At 47.8% G+C, this 18204-nt stretch overlaps 1 protein-coding gene across 4 annotated transcripts in view; it reads left to right on the forward strand.

Annotated features, from left to right (window-relative positions):
* EML1 (EMAP like 1) overlaps window positions 1-18204 on the forward strand; it is a 212469-nt gene that overhangs the window by 47178 nt on the left and 147087 nt on the right. For 2 of the 4 annotated variants that reach the window (XM_025442902.3, XM_025442904.3), the window contains exon 1: window positions 6973-7128. The exons of the other annotated variants lie outside the window; for them this stretch is intronic. In XM_025442902.3, coding sequence (XP_025298687.2) covers window positions 7062-7128 — 67 coding nt within the window. In that variant the 5' untranslated portion in view covers window positions 6973-7061. Of the gene's footprint in view, window positions 1-6972; window positions 7129-18204 lie in introns of those variants that run through there. 4 annotated transcript variants of the gene reach the window in all.

Consider the following 18204-nt stretch of genomic DNA (forward strand, 5'->3'; position numbering starts at 1 on the left):
GTAAAGTATCAGCAGATGTTGGAAGTGTCAGGGACAGGATTGTGCGGCTTCTATGCTGGCAGCCGGGGAAGGCTGGGGCATGGGCAGAGGTCCAGGGCATTCAAGCGCATGGCATGACCGAGAGTCATGCACGGGAGCTGCCGATGGCGTGGTGTGGCGGGAGCGTGTCAGATGCCAAAGACAGCACTGGCCGCCGGAACACAGACACACTTGAAGTCTGCGCCAAGATATTTGCACTTAATGGGGTAGGCGACCGAGAATGAAATGCCATCATTAACCCCTCTCTGGGCAAGTTAACCCTGGAGTCACAAAATAGGGCTGGGGAAACAGGTCACAGGCTGTGATTGTAGTGTCTCAGAACAGACAGCCTTCGCCAGGACCCCGGAGATGAAAATGATCGGACGTGAGTGGGACCGCTGAAGGATGCTTTGGGAAAGGCGATTTAGGATAAAAATAACCAGCAATCTTTTCAATAATTCAAGCTCTTCAACCTTGAAGTGGCTGAGAGACCATTTGTCAGGGATGTTGTAGAAAAGTATAGCTTCACCGGCAGGCGGCGGGGAGGCTGTAGAGTTTAATGTTCCTTATTGATGCTAGGAATCTCTGATTTCCTCTCATTTTATGGAGTGACAATCCTATTATTGAAAGTGTATTTTGTATTTTAATAGCAGTAATGAATGGTGTCCTGGATCTACGGGATAGATCAAGTCAATTCTTGACTTTGGGATTCTATATTAACTATGCAAGCTTGCCAGGGCCGCGGTAACCAAGTTCTACACACTGCGGAAGGGCTTAAGGGACAGAAATTGCTTGTCTCATTGTTCTGGAGGCTAGAAGTCCAAAATCAAGGTGTTGGTGGGCTCGCCCCCTTTGTGGGGCCACAAGGGAAGGATCTGTCCCGGGCCTCTCTCCTTGGTTGGTAGATGGCCGTCTTCTCGCTGTTTGTTTCATGGTCTTCCCTTTGTGTGTCTGTATCCTAACCCCTTCTTCATACGTGGACATGGGTCCTATTGGATGAGGGGCCACCCTACTGACCTCATTTTAACTGCATTACCGCTGTACAGACCCTGCCTCCAAAGAAGGTCACATTCCGAGATGCTAGAGGTTAGCACTTCAGCATATGAATTTGGGGCTGACGCAGCTTTACCCACAACACTAACCTAGGGCACCTTCTCTTTGCTCTCAGAATATAATCAGAACCCCCATGTGAACGGGCCACTCCTGCCTGGGGAGGAGTTCCTCAGTGTCTCAGATGGTCAGTCCTGGGTCCTGACCTGATGGAGAGGCCTCCCCAGCTCTGGTTTCCTCTTCTACCCTCAGTCCAGCATTCACGCTCTCTGGAATAATCTGAAGTCCTTCCTCCTGCTTCTGTTGCCTAGCACTTATCACAATTGGTTATTATGTGCCTGAATGTCTTCTCGATTTTGTGACCTATAGGGAGACACACATTTTACACCATGATCCAGCACACATTTCAAGTAAAAACCAACGTTTCGAGTAAAAATTCTTGTTTTTAGCATATTCGATGTACTCTGATATTTCCTATTCCATTTCATGTTTTAAAAAATGTTTTATTTCTTTATTTGACACACACACACACAGAGAACAAGCATGGGGGAGGGCAGAGGGAAAGGGAGAAGCAGACTTCCCGCTGAGCAGGGAGCCTGACATGGGGCTCCATCCCAGGTCCCCGAGATCATGATCTGAGCAAAAGACAGATGCTTAACCAACTAAGCCACCCAAGCGCCCCTCCATTCCATCTTTAAATGGTTTTAAGATATGCATAAAATTTGCCGTTTCAACTTTAAATGGACAGTTCAGGGACAGTAAGTAAAATAACATTGCGGTGCAACAAGCATCACTGTCCATCTCCAGAACTTTCCCCTCATTCCAAACTGAAACTTTGTCCCCATTAAACACTAACTTCCCCTCCCCCTTTGCCGCTGGCACCCACCATTCTACACTTCTGTCTCCCTGAATTTGACTCCTCTGGGGACCTCATGTAAGTAGAATCATGTGATGTTTGTCTTTCTGTGAGTGGCTTCTTTCTTAGAGCATTAGGTCCTCAAGTTCATCCACATTGTAGCAGATGTCAGAATGTCCTTTCTTTTAATTGTATGTATTTTTAAAAATTTATTTATTTATTTATTTATTTATTTATTTATTTATTTATTTATTTATTTATTTATGGGGGAGAGAGAGGGAGAGAGAGAGAGAGAGCACCCCAAGCTGACTCTGCACTGAGCTGGATGCAGGGCTTAATCTCATGACCCTGAACTGTCGGACACTCAACCGACTGAGCCACCCAGGCGCCCTTTTCCTTTCTTTTTTTTTTTTTTTTAAGACTATTTATTCTTGGGGGAGAGAGAGAGAGAGAGAGAGAACAAGCAGGGGGAGGGGCAGAGGGAGAAGCAGACTCCCTGCTGAGCAGGGAGCCCAATGCAGGATTCGATCCCACGACCACCTGAGCTAAAGGGAGATACTTAACTGAGTGAGCCACCCAGGTGCCCCTGCCCTTCTTTTTAAAAACTGAATAATATTCCACTGGGTGTATATATCACATCTTGTTTGTCCATTCGTCTGTCAAGGGACACTTGGGTTACTTCCACATTTGGCTCCTGTGAATAATGCTGCTATGAGCATGGGTATGCAGATATCTCTTCAAGACCCTGCCTTCAGTTCCTTTGGGTATATAACCAGAAGTCGAATTTTCTACTTCATTCTTTAAAGTGCACATATGACTCTTTAAATAGTCTACGCACGGCCACCTGCAGTTTGGAGAGTACTGTGTTCTGTGGCCATATTCCCAGCCCCAAGCACAGTGCCTGGTACTGTATAAACTATTTTTGGAGAAATGTTGAATTAAACAATAGATACGCAAGCTACATTTCTGGGTAATTTTAAAAATTACTTCTCTACGAGTAAAGGCTACAGAGCTCCCATTTTCCTTTCTCTTTTTCACACATTGTACAATATGCTGCTATTAATGCCACTGAATGCTATGGTTATATTGTCCTAGAGAGTGTACATCACTTATTACAGTGACAACGGTTTTTGGTCTTGGGCCATAAATTATCTCAAGATGACATGGAATAACAATCTGTTAAGATGTTTGGGCGCAAAAAATCACACATCGTTAATTAAGTGTTCAGAGATTTTTCTTGGACTTTCCCCACGGATCTTCTTCAATGCTGTGTAGATTATACCTAATTGACTTAACATGTGTATCCTTGTAATTATACTAAATTTTGCTTTTTTTTTTTTTTTTTTTTTTTTTAGAATGAGCTTTTGCCATTGTGGGAAAAACATAGCCGTTAAGTAGTTAAGAGTATAATCACAATCTCGATCATCTTGAAAGCGAGTGGACTGAGTTCTTTTTTTTTTTTTTTTTTAGGTTTTTTAAAAATTTATTTTTTAAAAGTTAATATGTGCATAAAAGGAAACTGAAAAACACAAGAAGCAAAGAACAAAGTCATCCATAATAATCACAAGCAGTTTACGGTTTGACTCCTAGGTCCCGTGTGTGTATCTATCTACACAAGTAAGCATTTTTGGACTGAGTTCTTAATCGTTATTTGCAATTGTGCTCTAGTGAAAGTAAAATTGTCTATGAAAATCTCCAGCTCAATTTTTCTCCTGCCCCACTTCTGAATTTCCTTTGTTCTTCACTCTTTTCAGTCATGGTCAAATAGCATTCCGCGAACATGCTAAATCAAGAATATTAACGCTCTTGGGTGCCTTTGGGTGGCTCAGTCAGTTAAGCGTCTGCCTTTGGCTCAGGTCATGATCCTGGGGTCTAGGGATCGAGTCTCGCATACCTGCTTCTGCCTCTGCCTCTCTCTGTCTCTCATGAATAAATAATAAAATCTAAAAAGAATATTAACGCTCTTAAGAAGAGACATCTTTTCATCATTTATTCATAATTATCATCCTCTTCCAATTTGAAGAATGCCAGTAGTCAGCTTTTTATGCCAATTATCTGCTGCATTCTAATGCGTAAAACTGCCAAGTGGAGAAGAGGTAGCATTAGGATTGGATTTGAAGGGGAGAAGGTGGGAGACGAGAACACAGACGAGGGCAAAGATCCAAGTGCACCTGCCTTTAGTCTTGCCCTTCGAAAGCCCCTTCTCTATAGCACCTGCCTCTTGCTTTAGAGATGCAGAGGGTCCACCTCTACTGGGCAGTGACAGGGGTGGCTTTAAATGACCCTTCGGCCTCTGTTGCCCTCTCTAGTTGGTGCACATTCCCTTTCCCCTCCAAAGTTCTCAAATGTGCATCTGCGTGTGCTCTCCCTTTGATGACCAGTGGCCTGGCTTCTGTCCCCACTGCTCACCGAGATGCTCCAGGCCACCCGACAAGCCTTCTGCCACCAGATGGAAGGGCCTCTGCCCAGCCTCATCCTCCTCGACCCATCCTGCAGAGAGAATCCTGTGAAAATGCCCACCTCTTTACAACTTTCTGTGCTCCTAGTTCAATGAGACAATATCCTAGGTGGCTTTCTTGCCTCTCTTTCTGGATGCTCCTTTGGAATCTCACTTGTCCCATCCCAAAGTGCTGCCCAACTTCGGTTGACTTACTTTTCTCACCTTTCTTTTTTCTTTTTTTTTTTTTTTTTTTTTTTTTTTAGGTTTTCCTCACCTTTCAATAGTTTGTTAACTACTTCTACCCAAGTCCCCTTCTTTCACTGGCACGCCATCACCAATCTCCAATCGCTCCGGGCTTTTCTAGCAGGATGCTTGCTGTCCTCTCTTGGCTTTTCCACCTGTCCAGCAGCCTGTTCTGTGATGACGAGGTTCCTCTGGAGTGTCTCCCAGTCTCTTTACCTCCCTCTGATGGTGAAGGTGCTCAGGCCCCGCCCCGCCCTGGGCCACTCCAGCTCCAGAGCCAGGCCCCTGCTGTCCAGTCCACACACAGACACGTCTCTCTGGCGCAGCTTTAGCTGCCACTTGCTTGTGTGCCAACATCCCACCTCCCTCCTCCGCCCGCCACCAGCTGTGTTCAGACTCTTCTGCAGGCCCTCAGGGCCTCTCCTACCTGGCTCCCCCCACTCAGTGCAATCTATTTCCCACCTGTCTGTGATACAAGCTGTTCATTCCTGCCAGAGCAGCCCTTTGGCGGGTCAGCAGACCTGGGATCACTCATGCTGTCCTTCCCAGCGACCTTCAAGCTCTGGGGCCCGTCAAAGCAACCCCGGTAGCCCTTCAAAGTCCCACACGCATTTTCCTAGTTGACAATCCCTGTTATCCTGTGTGTCTGGTCTCTCTGGCCAGGTGAAGGGTAAGATCTTCAACCTGCCTTCTGCCCACAACCTCCAGTGTGGGTCATGGCTAACCCCCGCCTCCCCCCCCCACGCCAAACAGGCCACTTACAGTGATAGAGCCCCCACTCTGGCAGTGCCTTCCACTTCTGCCTCTGAACCCACTGAGCCCCACACAACGTCTTGATTGCAGCTTCTCACTATTCTCATTTCACCTCCAGGGTGTTCAACCCATACAAGTGAATACCTACAACTTGAGACCATTCATACATGTAAGTGGATTAGAACACGGAAGCGCATCGCGGGTAGTCATAAGGCCTACGAATTGCGAATTGCAACTGCGGCGCGGCAGGAGCACACGTGCTGGCAGTCTCCTCTGCACCCAGCCAGGGGATCCTCCAGCGCGCGTATTCTCTCCATCGCCCAGCACCAGTACTTGGGGCCGCGCGGGGTGGAACTCCAGTCATTAATGCAGCGTGTGCGCGCGCTTGTGTGCATGTATGCGTGTATGTGTGCGCTTGTGTGCATGTGTGTGTGCGCGCGGTTGTGTGCATGTGTGCGCGCGGTTGTGTGCATGTGCGCGTGTATGTGTGTGCGCTTGTGTGCATGTGTGTGCGCGTGCTTGTGTGCATGTATGCGTGTATGTGCGCGCTTGCGTGCACGTGCGCGCGCGTGTGTGCATGTGTGCGCACGCTTGTGTGCATGTGTGCGTGTATGTGTGTGCGCGCGCGCTTGTGTGCATGTGTGTGCGCGCGCGGTTGTGTGCATGTGTGTGTACGCGTGTGTGCATGTGCGCGTGCATGTGTGTGCGCGTGTGCATGTGTGCGCGCGCTTGTGTGCATGTGTGCGTGTATGTGTGTGCGCTTGTGTGCATGTGTGTGTGCGCGCGCTTGTGTGCATGTGTGTGCGCGCGCGGTTGTGTGCATGTGTGTGTACGCGTGTGTGCATGTGCGCGTGCATGTGTGTGCGCGTGTGCATGTGTGCGCGCGCTTGTGTGCATGTATGCGTGTCTGTGCGCGCTTGCGTGCATGTGTGTGCGCGTGTGTGCATGTGTGCGTGTATGTGTGTGTGCTAGTGTGCATGTGTGTGTGCGCGCGCTGGAAAAGTTAGAGTGCTGGGTCTGGGTGTCTGTCGTGCTATGTGCTCCCGGCACAACGCACACAGCTGTCCCCGCCCCCGGACCCGGCTAACGAGTGTGTAATGTGGCCGATCTGCGAGGCAGGGGCTGATCGGAGGGGACAGGCCGCCGGCGGCCTCGGCTTCAGCGGAGGCCCGGGCGCCGCGGAGGCCGCGTGGGGAGGGGGCGCGCCGCGGCCCGACGCGGAGCGGCTCCGACGGGGGCTCGCGCTCCGTCCGTGTCCGTCCGGGGGCCCCGGGGGCGCGGGGATCGGCCTCGTTGGCCGCAGGCGGGAGCTCCCCGGGCCGCCGCTCCCTTTGTCCCCGGGCGTCCCCCCCCGCGCCGTGCGTCCCGGCCTCTCGGGGCCCCCCGCCGCCCGGCCCCCGGCCCCGGCCCCCGGCTCCGCCCCGCCGCCCCGCCGAGGCCGCCCCCTGGCGGGCAGCGCGAGCAGCGCCGGCGTCGGGCCCGCGCGGCTGCGGCGGCGGCGGCGGCGGCGGCGGCAGCGGCGGCGGCGGCGGCGGCGGGCCCGGGGTTGCCATGGTAACCGGCCGCGGCCGCCGCCACAGCAGGGCCGGCCCCAGCGCCAACGCCGGCCGCGGCTCGGCTCGGCTCAGTGTGGGGGTGAGCGGCGGCGGCGGCGGCGGCGCGGCCGGGCCGGGGGAGCGGGCGCGGCCCGGCGGCCTCAGCATGGAGGACGGCTTCTCGAGCTACAGCAGCCTGTACGACACGTCCTCGCTGCTCCAGTTCTGCAACGGTGAGGGCGGCGGGGCCGGGCCGGGCCGGGCCGGGCCGGGCCGGGCGCGGAGGCCGCGCAAAGTTGCGGCGGGGGCGCGCGGTTCCCGCCGCCGCGGGCGCATTGTGCAGGCCCTCGGGCCGCGCCCGGCTCGCCCCCGCGCCCCCGCGCCCCCCGCGCCCCCGAGCCCGCCGGTGCGCGCGGGCGGCCGGGGCCGGGGAGCCGCGGAGCGAGCGCACGGGGCGCGCGGCGCGTGGGGAGGCCGGGCGGGCGCGGGGACGTGTTGCTCGCCGCCGGGTCGGGGCCGCCGCGAGGCTGCTCTGCGGGAGCATCTGGGCGCGCGGGTCCCCGGGGAGCACGACCCTCGGCGGCGGCGGGACCCCGTGCAGCCGGTCAGCGCCTCCCCGGGGAGCCACCCCCGTGCACCGCGGGGCGCAGGCGGAGCGAGCCTGGCTGCAGAGGGCTCGCCCTGTTTTGTTTACGGGAGGGTAGATTTTACTGTTTTTTAAAAAAATTTCTATTATCCTCATTTTTTTTTTTTTTTTACAGGCAGGAAACTAATAACTAGCAATGTGGCATCCTTGGGGCAAAAAGATAAAAAAAATGTAAAGAATCCTTGAAAGATTTGAAAGCTTTCAGTCTCCTTAGCAGGATTGAAAAAGGTTTTCACATCGCACGGCGTTATTTTATGGGAACATGATGTATGATAATTCATGCACAGAAGTTAACCAATTTTTTTGTTTGTTTGTTTTGTTTTTAACGTTCGGTTTATGGCTTTCTCAGAGGGTCCCAAAAGTTTGTTAGAGTAGGAACCATGTGTGTTTCTACCGAGTTTGCCGATAGTACCATAGGAATAATTTGGGATTCTAGATGCATTGACAACTGGAGCAGTTTGTTTTGCGGTTGTAGTTGTGATTTAGGGGGAACTTTACGGCTCTTCGACACCTGTTTGCAAATAAGAGGTATTCGCCGAAGCAATAAAGATGACTGAGTGTGTCCGTTCTTCCTCTGTAATGATGTTTTAATCTCTGGCAGAATTGATCTTTGGCTTTTCTGTGGAAGAGTTTTTCTGATAGTTCAGCAGAGAATAACTTTCCTGTTAATCACATGCAGGCCTTCATTAACTTAGTAATGCTCTCTTCAGTGGAAGGGGAGAAAGTTCGAGCTCTCCAGATGTAACAGCAGCTTCCCAGAGCAGAACCCCTGTGTTTTGGGTCCTGAGATGGTGTTGAAGGCAGGCAGAAGGTATCTGGTTCTGGGCCACTGGAATCCCTCCTAGTTCAGAGTCATGGGAGCCTTCTGCTCTCTGGTGAGGTGCATAGAATTCTCAATTAAATTTTGAATGCTTTCCTTAAATGACTTACAATCAATCCTACTTGAATTACTATTTGTGATGTAAAGGTAGTACCGCCTCCTGCGTGTTTATGATAGAATCCCACCTATATTAGTTGTGAAAGGCCTGTGGCTGAGAAATCATATTAAGTGAATTCCAGGCATGAAGGATTTTAAAGACTTAATATGTGGGCAAATACGTTGACAGTTTGATTTAGGTTATGGAAATGAGCCTAGATATTTTTATTTGAGCAGTTGTTTGGGGGCCTGGTCATATCGTTCCTAAATAGCAGTTCAGTCGTGAGATTGACCTACACATCTATTCATGAGGGTTTTGGTTTTCGGCCTTTTCTTGTTAATTGCAAGTTTAGAGATGTTGGTAAGGGGTCTTCCTAATAATGATGTCTAGGAGAAAGTAACGGCCAGCTCTTACATGTTGCATGGGTGAGAGTTTAAGAAAAATCACTTTAAAATAGCTAGAATCAGACTGTAGGATCACTTCAAAATACGGTTGAATGAATCATAGCTGTTGAATTTCTTTTCTCAGAAAGTGCTTAGCTCTGTTTTTATTATGTTTTGGTTACCATATGAATAAACTTTAAAGCAAGAATAGTTTATGGGGCAGAATGGGCGTTAACTAATGATGTCTGAAGCAACAGATGTTTTGATGTGAAATTATTCATTTTAAGAGGCTTCCATTAAGTAAAAGTATAAATGAACACAATTTAGCTAATTACTATGATGATTCCATTAAAGCAGCGGCTCACAGAAACACCGTTTCACCAAGAATGAAATGAAACATGTGGGTATTTCATTAGCTGCACTGAGAAAAAATTTTTTCTTTTTAAATGAGGGATTTACATGACAATGGGCCAGACTACAGCAGCATAATATATGAACTCCTCCATTTTCATATGTTGATGAAGCCTCCTGCTTTTGATAATGACAGGAACTAAAGAGTCATAGTTCTATATTAGCTTCAGCAAATACAACCCATACTTACTGTCACAGTCAGCATCCTCCTGGGGAGATAAAGATGGAAATGAATATCTAAATGAGACAGAAGAGAAAACTTTGTGCAAGTGAATGAACTCTCCGTCTTCCCCTCATCCTTTTTTCCTCTTGCTGGGTCTCCTCCCTAATTTGCAGTGGATCTGAAATGTAAAGTCAGGAGGTGTCTAGCCTCCAGAAAAGACTATTCATTCTCATCTTTCAGATACTGGCATTCTCGTTTCAGGAGAAAACTTGTGCAGCTTTTTTTTTTTTTTTTTTTCCTGCAAAGTATTTAAAACTCTGGTCAAAGAGCGAGAAACCACAAACTTCTTTTATTGCTCCTGGAAAAACCACCATAGTTGAAAAGTGAAGAAAAGTTATCATTTATAAGCCAATTTATGATTTGGGTAATACATACCATTCTTTACTCCATATTTCCTCAAAGCCTCTCTTTGAGGTAAATCATATTACATTTGAGAAAACTGAAGCTCAAATTGATTTGGGTGCAGAGTGCCTGGGTGGTGCAGTTGGTTAAGTGACCCACTCTTGATTTCGGCTCGGGTCATAATCTCAGGGTCGTGAGATGGAGAGCCAGTCGTCAGGCTCTGCACTCAGCAAAGTGTCTGCTTCTCTTCCCCTCTGCCCTCCCCACGCTAAAACAAACAAACAAACAAATAAATACATCTTAAAAAAAAGAGAGCGAGCGAGAGGGATTTGGTGACTTTGTAAGGCCACACACACAACCTTTAAGGCTTGGATGCCAGTCTGAAGCTTTTATTTGTTTGTTTGTCTTGATAACAGCCTTGTATTGATACTATTGACATCCCATAAAAATTCACCCCTTTAAAGTGTACAATTAACTGGTTTTTAGCATGTTCACAGAATTCTGATAGTGTCACCAATATCTAATTTTAGAATATTTTCACACCCCAAAAAGAAACCCCCTAGTAGCAGTTACTGCCTTTCCCTCATTGCTCTAGACCCTAATGACCACGAATCTCCTGTTTCTATTGATTCTGGATGTTTTAATGTAAGTGGAATCATCCTAATATTTGACCTTTTGTGTTGGTCTTCTTTCACTTAGCATAATGTTTTAAGGTTTGCCCAGAGTTGTAGCATGTGTCAGTACTTCATTCCTTTCTTTATGGCCAAATAATATTCCATTTTATGGAGATATATATATATATATATATATATATATATATATATATATCACATTTTATGTATCCATTCTCCAGTTGATGAGTTTTTGGATTGTTTCCACTTTTTGACTATTCTGAATAATGATGCTATGAACATTCATGTACAGGCTTTTTTGCACAGACATGCATTTTCATCTTTCTTGGGTACATACCTAGGAGTAGAATTGCTGGGTCGTATGGTAACTCTGGCTTTAATATTTTTGAGAAACCAATCTGAATTTTTTGAAATCTAAATATCAACCTCTTCTTACATTATACCTTGCGGATGAAAGAAGAGGGAGTTGAGGTGGATCAAGGAGGAAGAGAAGTGGGAGCAAAGAATACAATGTTGCTGTTTCATTTCTGTGAATCACTTTGGATGCTTTTCATCAATTGCGGCTCACCAAAGTCAGTGCGCATCCTTGCTTAGAGGCTGTAGGTTAGAAGCACATCCTTGCTTAGAGGCTGTAGGTTAGAAGAGCTTGAGGGGACCTAACAGGCATTTCATCCTGTGGTTTTCTTTCTTAAGCCTTTGAGTTGTTTCTTCAAAGTACAGCTTACCCAGGAACCCAAAGGTAAAGCAGATGAACATGGAGCTGCTTCAGCTCAAGTAGGAGGATAGCACTCTGGCCCTCCTCGCGGGCTCCTACCCTCACACACTGATCCAGCCCCCCATCTCTCCAGGGCTGGAAATCTCGGGTGTATGGGAGGATGCCCCAAACCTTATTCAGCCCCTGCCTGAGCAGTTCCAAGGGACTGGGAAACTCACTATCTCTCCATGCAAACCATTCCTTCTGTGGACAGTTCAGACTCTCAGTTCCTATGTGCACTCAAACCTTGGCCCAAGTTCTGTCTCTTGGGCCCACAGAGAATAGGTTTAATCTCTTTTCCATACACTATGTTGTCACATGTTTGAAAACAATTACGACAGCTCTTTCTGAAGTCTTCTTCTAGCTAAACATTACCATTGGCGGGAAAAATTCCTATAAGATACAATTTTATGCCCTTAATGATTTTTGGATTGCTGGATCTACATGCGTTTCCTTTTGTCTATACGCCTTTTAAAATTGGGCACAACTGCTTTCGGTATTCCAGACATGGTTTTTAAACAGAGCGGAATTAAAAAAAAAAAAATAGATAAACAGAGCAGAATAGAGCAGGATACTTCACCTCTCTTATTCTAAAATCTATACTTCTTATAACATGGCCTAAGATGATATTAGCCCTTTTACTTATCACTTCACTTTGTTACCTCTTACTGATTTTCAGCTAAAATTCTTGTCTGTTTTATATGTATGATGGGTAAGCTATTTCTTTTCTTACTTTTACCTTTCCTTTTTGAGGAGGAGTTTCTTCCAGCAGGCAGAGCCCTGTCAAGTTACAGGTTGTGATGTGGTAAATAGCCCCGGCGCTCATATAAAATACTTCAGCATTATCATAACATGGGAATTGGTCATCGTCCTAAAGGGTTATGATTCTGGATAGCAGCCTTTCCTCCGTCTTCCCTTGGAAGGTGTCACGAGAGACTGATCAGATTCCCTCTAAAGCCTGTGCATAGTTAAACTACCCATTCCCTGATCATCTTCTCCTGCAGGTGTTACATTTTAATAACCATGGCAGGTCAAGTCTATGGTACCTGCTACTCCCAATCATCCTTTGAAATCACTATAATAATCTTTGGAGCTATCGCTATTTATTTTTTATAGTTTTGAAATGGAAAAACCTTAATTTCTAGGGCTTTATATTTTGAAAAGTAAAAATACTTTATTTAAAACCTTTGGCATCTATAGTACTGATGACTTTCCCCTAACTAGGAGTATGATAGAATTTTCAAGTTGGCACATAGTTGGGTGTAAAACAGGATCGAGGAGCTCCTGTGAGGAAATCATACAAAGTATTTTCAGCCCTCTTCTGCATTCTCGTGTGGTGACCGGGCATTGACTTAGGATTTGTATGAGAGCAAAATCAAAAGAAAATGCTCTCAGGGAAAGTGCAAAGCAAGCACCCGTACTAACTGAGAATTTCTTCTTGGTACATGGTGCCCAGCAAGGAATTTATTTTATAGCCAAACCACAAGCATTTATGACATTATAAACAAACCCAAGCGTTTTGGTGGAAAATTCACAAAACTGTGTTTTAAAAGTAACCATTAGTTGGTTGGTGTTAATTTCTGAGATAGCGTAAAGCCTTTTCATATATTCTCTTAAGAAATCAGCACTTTAGTTGAGTGGATGGTAGATAAGGAAAGAGAAATAACATCTTTGTTTCTAGTGTCACAGTCTGTTCAGGCCATAAAACCAGTAGCATGAAAAAATCATGACAGCGTTGAAAATTCTACTTTAAAGCATTGCTTTTATTAGTAAGGACTTGAAATCAGTGATATTTTGTGCTACTTATAAAAATCTCTTTCAGAAAAAATATTTTTATTTATCTTTAAAATCCTAGCTTATTAATAGAGGGTTTCTAGTATTCGCAAAATGTTTTTTTTAATAGTTTTTTGGGTTTTTTAAAAAGATTTATTTATTTATTTATTTATTTATTTATTTATTTATTTATTTATGATAGAGAGTGAGAGAGGCAGAGACACAGGAGGAGGGAGAAGCAGGCTCCATGCCGGGAGCCTGATGTGGGACCCGATCCCGGGACTCCAGGATCCCGCCCTGGGCCAAAGGCAGGCGCCAAACCTCTGAGCCACCCAGAGATCCCCTCGCAAAATGTTTTAAATGCCAGCAGAAACATTAGTAACCAAAAAAACTATGCCATAAACTATAAACTCTAAATGCTGTCTCATTATTTATCAATACAGCCCCCCCGCCCCAAGCTTGGTGATTTTCTCATTAGATATTTGACACATACATTTACTGTTCCACTGGGCAGCGTATTCGTTTGAATGCAGTCCAGGGCTAGGGGTGTCCTGGGGTTCGAGCAGCAATGAGTGCACATGTACGGTTTACTTTAAAGAAATAGCTGTTTAGGGCCGCTTGGGTAGCTCAGTCAGTTGGGCATCTGCCTTCAGCTCAGGTCATGATCCCAGGATCAAGCCCTGCATTGGGCTCCCTGCTCAGCGGGAAGCCTGCTTCTCCCTCTGCCCTCTGTGTGTGCTATCAAATAAATAAATAAAATCTTAGAAGAAAAGAAACAGCTATTTAAAACAGTTTATCCTTCTTTAAAGTACTAATTTTTATTTTATTTTTATTTTTTAAAGTACTAATTTTTAGATGAAGAGTTAGGTAGACATATTTCCATTTTGTTTCCTCTAAAGCTGTATCTTTATTGGAAAATACTCTTGGTGTGGAAAACCGCATTTTTGCAGAATACTTTGTCATGTCTTAAAACGCAGTATTTATTTTGCCAGGTTTCTGGAAAAGATTTGAACTCTCTGGGTTTAAGAAACTGCCCTAGATTGCCCTAATAATCATCGTAGACTTTTCTGTGTGCCCCATCCTCCCATCTCAGTGGACTTTGTGGATTCTGCTCCCCAAGGATCTTATGACCCATCCATTCTGCTCAGTTCAGACACCCATCACTTCTCAGCTGGGTTTTCGTTTGTGTTTTTGAAAATGGCAGCCCCAAACTAGTCTTTCTGCCTCCAGTCTCAACCCCCTTCAGCATGTTCCTTTTTTATTAAACAAGTAGAATATCCACCACGCTCTTTATTACACTGATGGTGGGGTTTGGAGGGGGGTTCCAAGGATGCACGTGGTTGACATGGCCCTTGTCTTCAGGACACCTGCATTGCTCATTGGGAGCTAGACATTCAGTGCTACCTTCATGATGAGTTACTTGACGGCCCCAGGATGGACGGTACTAATACATCTAAGGAGCACTGTAGAGTGTTGTAGGGCGTTGGACTCAAGGGGTGTGTATTGGGGTTTCCTAAGGAAGGCCTCTGTGCGCTTCTCTTTCCAGGGTGACTGGAAGTCCAACACTGCAAGGGGGTGGGGAGTGGGCGGGGTGGGGGAGAAGAGCAGTCCAGACCAGGGAAAGCAATCAGAAAGTGGGGGTCGAGGAAAGGTCTCATATGGGGAGAGAAGAAGGAGCAGAGTGGCTTGAAATGAAGCTGGGCGGATCTTGTGGGACTTCTCAGCCACAGTAAGGAGTTTGATTTTATTCTGAGGAGCAGAGAAAACGTGGCAGAGAATTTTGAGGCAAGGGAGTGACGTGGTCAGATTCTCAGGGATTTTTGAAAGAGAGCTCCCCCTGCAATGTGGAGGGAAGGCTAGAAGGGGGTGGAGGACGAAGCCAGGGGACAGTGGTGATGGTTTCCACTCGAGGATTTAGCGTAGGGCTCACCTCACCAGGACTTGTTTCATCACCAGGAGGGAGCCGGGGATGACACCCAGGCTTCTGGCTCATCTGACTTAAGGGCCATTTGCAGAGATAGAAGGAGCTAGGATGGATAGGCAGATGACGGGCCAGGTGTGAGGGACTGTGGAACATGCAAGCCAAAGAGCCGAGCGGGCTGTGGGGTCTCGTGCTGGGAGATGCCTGGAGAAGGCGTAAAAAATTTGAGAGCCATCAGTAAATAGCTAAATCCATGGCACAGATGAGCTCACCTAAGGAGAAATGTGACGTTTTTGGAATGCTCTTTCTGGAAGACAGATCTGATCATAACAGGCCCCTGATTGAAAGTCTTTCGTGTGCCCCACCCCCCGGGCATCCAAGGCGTCTTAGAGGGGCTGCTGGCTTAGCCAGCTCACAGCTCCTCCTGGCTCCTGCCTGCCCCAGTAGAGTGAGGTCTTTCCCTGGTGGCCATGTGGTTATCTCGTATAAATCTGTTACCACGATTATCCTAGAGGCCTGTCACTGTGGCTTATTTTCACATCTCTCATGGCTGTCACCCTCTTCCGGGAAGAGTCTCCTGGTGATTATCTCAGTGTCTATGCTTCAGCAATGTCTGGTACCTAATGGGTCTCCTGGTGAACACTGGTTGAGTGGGAGCAGGGACCACCTTCTTTATCCCAGAGCACCCCCTTAAACACACGCACCAGCAAAGTGGCTCACATGTAACAGGTGTGGTAGCCTAAATCGTGACTGGAGAAAGCACTCATGCCACTTCCCTGTATGCTTGAAATAATGTATATATTTATATGTTATATATCACATATGTGTATGGCTACACGGTATGCATGTATTTACATGTGTCACATGGGTGTGCACACATGCACACATCATGTGACATTTAACTCTTCCCCTCATCAAAGAACCAGTGGACATAGGCATTCAGAGGAGACTTAGGCATTCCAGGCGAGGGGACCTCATCAGGGAAAAGCCAGAAGCAGGTGACCTGGCCCGGTGGAGTCCCACTCATCTGCACAAACGTCACAGAATACCTCGAGCTGGACACTGGCTCTTGGATCAATGAGGAGAAACATTTGCAAAAAGCACTCTGCGGTTCAACAGGCTTAAAACACATTATTTTCAGCCAGGGTAATTGACACGATGGAGTAGTTCTTGGCAAAGGCGGCGTTTTTAACATTAAGAGAGATCTGGCTGTTAAATCAGCCCCCCAAAAAGTTGTTTTATGTAACAAGAATTTTACCACCCTTAGAAAAACATGCGGCAGTCGAGAAACAGTTGGGTGGACTTAGGACTTGCTTATGCTAGAGCATCGCTACACATTTTAGCCCCAATTATAGCTGAAAATCCTTAGGAGGAGAACTGAGTGCTGCTACTTCATCCGTCACGGAGCCCCTCGCAATGCTGAACCGTTCCACGGGTGAGCCGCGGAGGCTGCTCCTCGGGGACCGTATGGGAGATCTAATAAAGATAATGATCTGTTAGCATGGCTCCACCTAATTAGTCCTTTAGAAAGTAATTAAGCAGGACTGCCCACACTCCAGTGCTCTCAAAGACTAAAATCTGACTCCATGTGTGATATCTTCGCCTTCCGTGAAAATGGCCTTGTACTGAGTTGATATAATTTAATTACATAAAAATATGTGTCCATACTGCATCTTGTCCTGGATTACAGCGCTATCATGACAGGGCTGTCATTCCAGACCGGAGCTTGTGCTTTCCGAGGTAGGGCCAGGGCTCCCGCATCTCTGGCTCCCAGCGGTGTGGGGCCCCGTGTACTGGGGGGGCGGCAGGGGGGGGCAGTGCTGTCAGCAACCAGGGGCAGGTGGCCCAGGGCACCCCCTTGTTAATCTTGACTGCACCCCTTTGAGGCGATGCCTGTTATCGTCTCTGTTCTGACTGGTGAGGCAGCAGAGGCCTAAAAGTTTAGGTGATTTGCTCAAGGTCCCCTGGCCGGTGCTTTGCAGAGCTGGGGTTTGAACCCAGGCACTCGGCTCCGCTGTCCACAGCATGCCGGGTGCTCAATTATGCTCGGTGCGCCCGCCATGGGTCAGAGATGGGGACGACCGTGGACGCGGAGGGGGCTCAAGGGAGGGGGGTTCAGTCGGTGCCTTGCTTCCCTAGGGGGCTGCGCACCGGCTCAGATGTGGGTGCCTTTCACAGGCTTGCTGTGGGGGTTCTTCACCCCTGTCTCCCTTCCCATCGTTGCACTTCAGCACTTCCTGAGGCCGAAATACCATTTAGCCCTGAGTTGCTCAAAGTCCCACAGAAGCTCCCCCATAGCTCTGAGGATAAGGCCTGGGTCTGAAACGGCCTCCCACCTACCTCCCTGGCCCAGGGGCTACTTGTCCCTGCAGGTGCCCCTTGGTTTCTGCCACCCTGGCTTCTTCCAGCACATCTGAGGCTACCACCTGCTTGATGTGCATCCTCCCCTGCCAGGGCCCTGACTTCCCCATCCCTCTTCACCTGACCACTCCTGGTCCTTTAGAACCCAGCTCCATGGCCCAGGAAGCCTCCCTAGCACAGAGCTTAGAACCCAGCTCCATGGCCCAGGAAGCCTCCCTAGTGCAGAGCTGCTCAGGGCCAGCCTCCTGAGTCTCGCTGCAAACCGGCAGCCCCCAGAGGACCACACCGTGGACCCTCGGCACCTACACACTGACCCCAAGAGCGAGCCATTTCAGGCTGGTAACTGCCTGCTGAGGATGTTTCACTTCCTCCAGGACTGGCCCTGCGACTGCTGTCACCAGCCTTCATGACGCTGGTCAGTCTTCCTGTGGACAGCTCTGGTGCTTTCGTTCTTCTCCATCACCTTTTTTTTTTTTTTTTAAGATTTTATTTATTTATTCATGAGAGACACACACACACACAGAGGCAGAGACACAGGCAGAGGGAGAAGCAGGCTCTGTGCAGGGAGCGTGATGCAGGACTCGATCCCGGGTCTCCAGGATCGCGCTCTGGGCTGAAGGCGGGTGCCCAACCGCTGAGCCACCAGGCGTATCCCATCACCCTTATTCTATCATCATTCCCTTGCTTTTCTCAAAACCCTGTAAAAAAGTGTTTAGTTGTGGTGAGACGCACAAACATTAAATGCATCACTTTAAACATGTGAAGCCTGCAGTTGGTGGCACTAAAGCACGTTCCCGTCACTGTGCAGCCGTCGCCACCATCCGTTCCCCAGAATGCCTTTTTTTTTTTTAGAGATTTTATTTATTTATTCATGAGAGACACACAGAAAGAGAGAGAGGCAGAGACACAGGCAGAGGGAGAAGCAGCTCCATGCAGGGAGCCCGAT

Source organism: Canis lupus, chromosome 8 (assembly GCF_003254725.2).
Source record: "Canis lupus dingo isolate Sandy chromosome 8, ASM325472v2, whole genome shotgun sequence".
Classification (NCBI taxonomy): domain Eukaryota; kingdom Metazoa; phylum Chordata; class Mammalia; order Carnivora; family Canidae; genus Canis; species Canis lupus.